Source organism: Herpailurus yagouaroundi, unplaced genomic scaffold (genome assembly GCF_014898765.1).
Source record: "Herpailurus yagouaroundi ecotype Mexico unplaced genomic scaffold, PumYag 162, whole genome shotgun sequence".
Lineage (NCBI taxonomy): Eukaryota > Metazoa > Chordata > Mammalia > Carnivora > Felidae > Herpailurus > Herpailurus yagouaroundi.
Window position 1 is genome coordinate 9369141 of NW_024412403.1, and position 8122 is coordinate 9377262.

The 8122-nt window shown below is 45.0% G+C and overlaps 1 protein-coding gene across 3 annotated transcripts in view; it reads right to left on the reverse strand.

Annotated features, from left to right (window-relative positions):
• DOP1B (DOP1 leucine zipper like protein B) overlaps positions 1 to 7894 on the reverse strand; it is a 98612-nt gene extending 90718 nt beyond the window's left edge. For 2 of the 3 annotated variants that reach the window (XM_040483963.1, XM_040483962.1), the window contains exon 1: positions 7710 to 7893. In XM_040483963.1, coding sequence (XP_040339897.1) covers positions 7710 to 7847 — 138 coding nt within the window. In that variant the 5' untranslated portion in view covers positions 7848 to 7893. Of the gene's footprint in view, positions 1 to 7709 lie in introns of all 3 variants that reach the window. The other variant, XR_005793157.1, reaches the window with a different exon arrangement.
• Between the last annotated feature and the right edge of the window lie 228 nt (positions 7895 to 8122).

An 8122-nucleotide genomic window follows, 5' to 3' on the forward strand; every position in this document is an offset into this window, starting at 1 on the left:
CGCCTGTTAATTAAAATTTATCTAAAAATAATCAGTGAAAGATGATGGCCTGGCATCTCAGATAAACAATTAAGCAAAATCTACCCTATTCATGTTGATACACCTGAAAGCAATCAAAGATAAACTTTTTCTACTACATAAAAACCTCAAAATCATACTGTAAGTTTGGCAAACAAACAAACAAAAACCCTGATATACTTAGAACGCGAAGATAGTCTGACAAACCAAGACCTTTTGGGGCTCAGTTTCCTCATTTGCCAAGCCTGGAGCTAGATGAGCCTTTTGTTCTGTCTACAGTTTACGTTTTATAACCAGCAATCACCTACCTTAATTAAAAAGTATCTTGATCTAACCTTACTATTAACCTATAATATTGCTTCCATTTGCATTATGAAGATTTTTTTTACTAATTCATCACCCATCTACTCACTGAATCTCTGTGTACACCCATGAGCTCAGGAAGCCTGACCACCACCACGGCCTTAAATCCCTTATTCACATCAACTCCTACTAAGGTTCCCTGAATACAGTTGTTGAGTCTCCCAGAAGTTAGGTAGCTGCCAACACTGATCGGGGCTTGCTCCATCCAGCACTTCCTGAACCTCCAGTAACTCTGATCTGACCACAAAAGCTGCCCACTGCCATCCCAGCAGGCTCCTGCGCTCGGGCTCACTGCCCAGGCATCAGCCAGAAGGATTCTTCCAGCAGGCGAGGCAGAAGTCACCTTGCAGCAGGCTTCTCCTCCCTTGCAGAACAAAACCCCGTCATCTGCCCTGGCTATCTCTCCTCCCTCATCTCCTCTCACCTCCCTACTCCAGTCACACCCACCCCCTACTGTACCTTGGACACAGTCCCACACCCCAGATGGTCTCCCCACCAACTTGCTCACTGCATCCAGGCCTCTACTCAAATCTCAAATGTCACATTATCAGAGCACCCCACCCTCCTTCCTCACTACCCCACTTCCCTTCCCTGGTTTATTTTTCCTTAGCATTCAGCACCGGATATCACATATTTATTCATTGTCTGCCTTCTGCCAACAAAGCCTTATGAACTTTGTGTTCAATGCCATATCCCCAGCACCTAGGTGTTCGGTCTATCTTGGTTCTACCACTGTATTACTTTGCTAAGGCTGCTGTAACGTAGCACTACACATTGGATGGCTTAAACAACAGAAGAGGATTGTCTCTGAGTTCTGGAGGCCAGAAGTCCTAGCTCAAGGTGTCAGCTGGCTGGTTCCTTTGGGGGCTGTGAGGGAGAATACCTCCAGACTGCTCCTCTTGCTTCTGGAAGTTTGCTGGCAATCTCCAGTGTTCCTTGCCTTATAATTGCATCAGCCAGACCTCTGCCTTCATTTTCATATGGGGTCTTCCCTCTGTGCATGTCTGTGTCTGAGTCCAAATTGCCCCCTTTTAGAAGGACTCTAGTCCGAGTACATCAGGGCCCACCCCAATCTAGTGACTTCACTTTAACTCGATTAGCTCTGTAAAGACCAGATCTCCAAATGAGGTCACACTCTGAGATACTGGGGGTTAAGACGAGAACCTATCTTTTTTGGAGGACGCAATTCAACCCATAACCGCCACTTAGCAGCTGTACGACATGGGGCAAGTTAGTTAGCCTTCATCAATAAAATGGGTTTTTTTTTTTTTTTTTTAATTTTTTTTTCAACGTTTATTTATTTTTGGGACAGAGAGAGACAGAGCATGAACGGGGGAGGGGCAGAGAGAGAGGGAGACACAGCATCGGAAACAGGCTCCAGGCTCCAAGCCATCAGCCCAGAGCCTGACGTGGGGCTCGAACTCCCGGACCACGAGATCGTGACCTGGCTGAAGTCGGACGCTTAACCGACTGCGCCACCCAGGCGCCCCAATAAAATGAGTCTTAATAATTCATTGCACCTACTTCATCTGGATAATGAAGATAGTGCCCCTGACAGCAAAGAGGTTATCACTGCCCCCTTATGTGAGCCATACAGATAATGACTTGAAAAAAAGCTCAAGAGCATGGGCTTTGCAGCCAGGCAGCCAGGCAGCCAGGGTTCGAGCTCTCTGCACTTGCAGGCTCGAATACTGCAGAAGTTTCTTAATTTGAGATCAAGCATATCTCCAGATACACAGTATTATAAAATGATGCACGCCAAGTCCTTAGCACACAGTATGCTCTCTAGGAATGTCCACTGTCACAGGCAGGGCTGAGGCAAAGATGGACAGTGTCACCTCATCCCACGGATGTCTTGCAAGTTTTTCACTCATCGCTTGATCACAGAAAACACAGTAGAGCCGTTACATGGAATTGGGTACCAACTGTAACAAAAAGTTGTCTTTTGAAACTTTTATTCACTATCACTCATATCCAACTGCCTACTGACATCACGTGGGGACATCCACCAGAAACATCAAACTAACCCATCCCTTGGTCTCCCTGCTCACCCCATGAAGTGGGCCCCGCCCCCAGGGTCCCCGTTGCATCTTGTGGCTTCTCAAGCCAACAGCCTGGGAGAAAACTTGTGAATCCTACTTGACTCCTCTTCTTCTCTTGTATCCCAAATCCAATCCATGAGCAAATCCTGTTACACCTTCAAAATATATCAGAATCCAAACCTTTCTCCACTGGTGCACCTATGTTACAGCAACAGCTCCTAAATGGTCTCCCTGTTTCTGCCTTGCCTGACTCCTACCCATTTTCTAGCCCCCACAGAGCAACTGGAGCCGGCTCCAGTGGGCTAAGCCGGGCTATGCTACTCACTCAACTCCCCTCCGGGGCTCCCCCACGCAGTCCCTGACTCAGTGGCCACTGTCAGACTCCAGTTTTAAAGGACCTACAAGACTGGATGCCCTCCCCACCCCTTACCTCTATAGCCTTGTGTACTACCCTTTCCCCATCCCTCGCCTGCTTTGTGACCTCACTGGCCTCAGACACACGAGAGCCTCCACACTTAGCCAAAGGGCACTTTCTCAATGAAGCCTTCCTTAAAGACCCCATTTAATATCACAACGTGTCCTCAACACTCACCGTCCCTTCCCTTCTTTACTGTTCCCATTCGCTCATCACTATCTACCCGCCCGTATATTTTGTTTATCATCCAGCTTTCCCCTGATCCCGGTGTGGGCAGAGTCTTGGTTTTGTTCTCTGCTCTGCCCTGACACCTAGGACAGTACCAGCACGTTGCAGGGACTCCCACAGCTACCGAATGAATAGCCAATGCTTTTAAAGCTCCTCCAAAAAGGGTTCATCTGTACTCGATAACCTGCATTTTATTTTTTATTTATTTTTTTTTAATTTTTTTTTTCAACGTTTTTTATTTATTTTTGGGACAGAGAGAAACAGAGCATGAATGGGGGAGGGGCAGAGAGAGAGGGAGACACAGCATCGGAAACAGGCTCCAGGCTCCGAGCCATCAGCCCAGAGCCCGACGCGGGGCTCGAACTCACGGACCGCGAGATCGTGACCTGGCTGAAGTCGGAGGCTTAACCGACTGCGCCACCCAGGCGCCCCAATCGATAACCTGCATTTTAAAAGGTGGGTTAAGGGGCGCCTGGCTGGCTCAGTTGGAAGAGTGAATGACTCTTGATCCCAAGGTCGTGAGTTTGAGCCCCAGGTTGGGTATCGAGATCATGTAAATAAATAAACTTAAAAAATAAATAAATAAAAGGTGGGTTAAAACGATTAAACATCTTTGGGGCGCCTGGGTGGCGCAGTCGGTTAGGCGTCCGACTTCAGCCAGGTCACGATCTCACGGTCTGTGAGGTCGAGCCCCGCGTCGGGCTCTGGGCTGATGGCTCAGAGCCTGGAGCCTGTTTCCGATTCTGTGTCTCCCTCTCTCTCTGCCCCTCCCCCGTTCATGCTCTGTCTCAAAAATAAATAAACGTTGAAAAAAAAAATTAAAAAAAAAAAACGATTAAACATTTTAGGAAGTTTGTCAGGCATATTGAAACGAGGCTTGTTTAACGGACTACCTTGTGGCCTGAGAACTGCACTTACCAAGTTTATTATCTTACCTAGCTCAAAATGCATATGTTCCTGAATAAACAGAAAGACATCCTGTATTCATGGACTGAAAGACTTAATACTGTTCACATGGCAACACTCCCCAAAGTGATCTACTGAGTCCGTATAATTTCTGTCAGAGTCCCACCAGGCTTGTTGGCAGAAACTGACAAGCTGATCCTAAAAGGCATATGGAATTTCAAGGAATCCAGAACGGCCAGAACAACGGTGAAAAGAACAACAAAGAGCAACAAAGTCATTTCCCCATTTCAAAGCTCACTACAAAGCCTCAGGAATTGAAATGTGCGGTGTGGGCATAAGGATAGACAGGTCAATGGAAAAGAAATGGAAGTCTAGACATAAACCCAACTTATGGCCAACTGATTTTCAACAAGGGTTCCAAGGCCCTTGGAAAGAACAGTGTCTTCAATGGATGGTGCGGGAACAACTGGATTTCCTCATGCAAAATATGCTCGGAGCCTTACCTCACACCATGCACAAAAATTAACTCAAGATGGATCAAAGACCTAAACATAAGATCTAAAACTGTAAAACTCTCAGAAGAAAATACAGGGGCAAATCTTCACGATTTGGGATTCAGCAAGTTTCTCAGATATGACATCAGAAGCACGAGCAACAGAAGAAAAAGTTGATAGCTTGGACTACATAAACCTAAAAAGTTTTTGCATAAAGGATGCCATCAAAAAGGTGAAAAGACAACATAAGAATGGGAAAAAAATATTTGCAAACCATATATCCAATAAGGGCCTAGTATCCAGAATATGTAAAGAACTCTTACACATCAACAACAAAAAGACAACCCACCCTAAAAAATGGGCAAAGATTTTGAGCAGAAATTTCTCCAAAGAAGACATACAAGGGTGACCAGCAGGCAGCTCAGTTGGTTGAGCGTCCAACTCTCGGTTTCAGCTCAGGTCACAACCTCATGTTTCGTTGTTTGAGCCCCACACTGAACTCGGCACTGATGGTGTGGAGCCTGCTGGGGATTCTCTCCCTATGTCTCTTTCTCAAATACATAAACAAACAAATATACATATATATTTTATATGTATACAGATGGCCAATAAGCACGTGAAAAAACACCCAAATTATTGGTCATTAGGAAAATGCAAATCAGAACCACAATGAGACACCACTACGATAGCTATCATCAAAATTTTTTTAAAAATCTAAAAGTAAATGTTGGTGAAGATACGAAGAAACCGGAATGTTCAACCATTGCCAGTGGCCATGTAAACTGGTGCCACCTCAGAAAACAGTCTGGTGGTTCCTTAAGAAGTTACACATATTGGGGCGCCTGGGTGGTGCAGTCGGTTAAGCGTCCGACTTCAGCCAGGTCACGATCTCGCGGTCCGTGAGTTCGAGCCCCGCGTCGGGCTCTGGGCTGATGGCTCGGAGCCTGGAGCCTGTTTCCGATTCTGTGTCTCCCTCTCTCTCTCTGCCCCTCCCCCGTTCATGCTCTCTCTCTGTCCCAAAAATAAAAATAAACATTGAAAAAAAAAAAAAAAAGAAGTTACACATAGAATTACCACGTGACTCAGTAATTCCCCTTCTAGGTCTCTATACCCCACGGGAATGAAGACAGATGTTGAAACAAAAATTTGTCCATGAATGTTCACAGCAGCACTATCCATAAGAGCCAAAAGGCAAAAACACAAGTGTCCATCAGTAGATGAACAGACACACAAAATGTGGTCTATCCATACAAAATGTGGAATATCCATTCAGCCACAAAAGTCAATGAAGCAATGACACACGCTACAACATGAATGAACCCTGAAAACAGGCTGAGTTAAAGAAACCAGACACTGAAGGACAGTGTATGTGTGCATTTTTCATGAAATGTCCATAGACACAGAAAGTAGATTAGCGGTTGCCAGGGCCTGTGTGGGGAGGCTGGGGGGGATGGGGAAGGTTTCCTCTCGGGGTGGTATAAACCTTCTGGAATTAGATAGTGGTGATGGTTGCACAACACTGCGAATGTAGTAAAAGCCATGTAACTGTAAGCTCTAAAACGGTTAAATGACAAATTCTAGGTTATGTGAATTTTACTGCAACAAAAAATAATGGACACACCCTGTCCCAAAATAAGTATGCTATTTTTAGATTCCAGGAGAGTCAAGCACTAAACTATGGAAACATCTAGAAGAACCTGAATATGCCTAAATCCCATTCCAGCGCTTCTCCCTTTCCCCTAAAAGGGAGACCCACCTTCATGAATGACAGTGACTACTGTGTTTAGCTTGCACATTCCAGAGTCAGAGCTCTACGGCCAAAGAACTCTCCAGCTCTTATCTGCTGTTTTATTACACCTAGTTATCCCAGCAAGCACCAGCCGTGGCATTCACAAGTGATAAACATACCTTGAAAGAGATCTTGTCATTTCCCAGCCACTACCTGTCATGACTGCCTACATCCACTGTGCCTGACAAGCATCTGTGAAGGCCGACAGCTGCTCTCTGGTAGTCGGTGCTGGACTGCTAGCTGGACTGTAATCATGGTCAGGCTGCTGGAATTTTTCACTCCCTCCCCAGACCCCTCCCGCATTCCCTGCAGAGGTCAATTCTTTCCCTTCGTTAGAGGACCCTGGCGTGTGTGACCTGGTGAGTGGAGATCTGCAGAGTAGGTATGGGTATCTCTCAAGTCCCATATGGCACTAGGGTTCCAAACTCAGGTATCCTGGCCAGGGGCATCGGCCAGGCAGCAACGGAGCCCGGGATTGGCACCTTCAAGCCCGAGTATTTTCTACCTATAGTAGAAGCACTGGGTATTACTAGGTCATCCTGCTGGGCAGGATGGGAACATGCAGTGGTCCCATCTATAGGACACAAGGTCAAACCTGCATGTGACCAGTTTTGCTCTTCCTAGACTTGGCCCTTTTCTCCTAGTCCAAACACACTCACAATCTCTGGGCAGATTTCAATATTGATGGTAACTCATGGAAGACCAAAATTTGACAATCTGCAGTAAAAATGGCCATAAAAGTAGACCAAAAAAGAAAAAGCCATAAAAATCCTAAGTAGTACCTGAAAAATAATTCATCTTTGAATAACTGATTGGACAATTTTATAGTTTATCTTGTTTAGATGTAAATATAGTTGAGAAAGAGACTGTTCAGCTATTCCATTGACTACATCCACGGTATAATTCTATGATCAGGAAAAAAAAAAAAAGGTGGTAAGTATACTGACCAGGATAACAGCAGGTAACTGGGTGACAGAATTATGGGTAGTTTTTTTTTTTTTTTAATATGAAATTTATTGTCAAATTGGTTTCCATACAACACCCAGTGCTCATCCTAAAAGGTGCCTTCCTCAATACCCATCACCCACCCTCCCCTCCCTCCCACCCCCCATCAACCCTCAGTTTGTTCTCAGTTTTTAAGAGTCTCTTATGCTTTGGCTCCCTCCCTCTCTAACATGGGTAGTTTTTCTTATCAGTATTTCCTAATTGTTATAATCAACATGTTGTATAACAACAACAAAAAAAGATAATTCCCTGCCTGGCCTAGTCAGTAGAACAGGCAACTCTTGATCTCTGGGTCTTGAGTTCAAGCCCCACATTGAGTGTAGAGCTTACTTAAATAAATAAAAGTTAAAAAAAAAATAAGATCTTTTTTTAAAAAAGGTAATTTCTTGAAATAATAAAAAGACAGTGGCGTCCCCCCCTCCATGCAATCCACTCTCCACCCCACCTACCTTGTTGAGCTTGCCCAGTGAAGATATGAGATCCGCCCATTCACTTGAGGACTCAAAATTTCTTAAAGCCTTTTCAATCACTGAAGAGTAATTTCTGTATCTGTAATCATTTAAGAGTTCCTGCTCTTCTGGATCCATCTTACATTCTCACAGTGGAGAAAGGATCTAAAAGTGAATTAAGAAATAAATGAGGGAGCTACCCAAGGACACAAAGCGTTCCCAGCCCAGAGCTACAGAGGACACGTGTCCACAAACACTACTGTGCACAAACGTACTCAGCAATCCAATTCAAATATTTAGCAAGGCTTCTGGGCCAGGCACTGTGGTAGATAAAAGATAAACAGTTCCGGCCCTCTTGGATTCTGGAGACAAATGGACGGAGCAGAAAAGAAGCAAAAATGCTAGGATTCCTG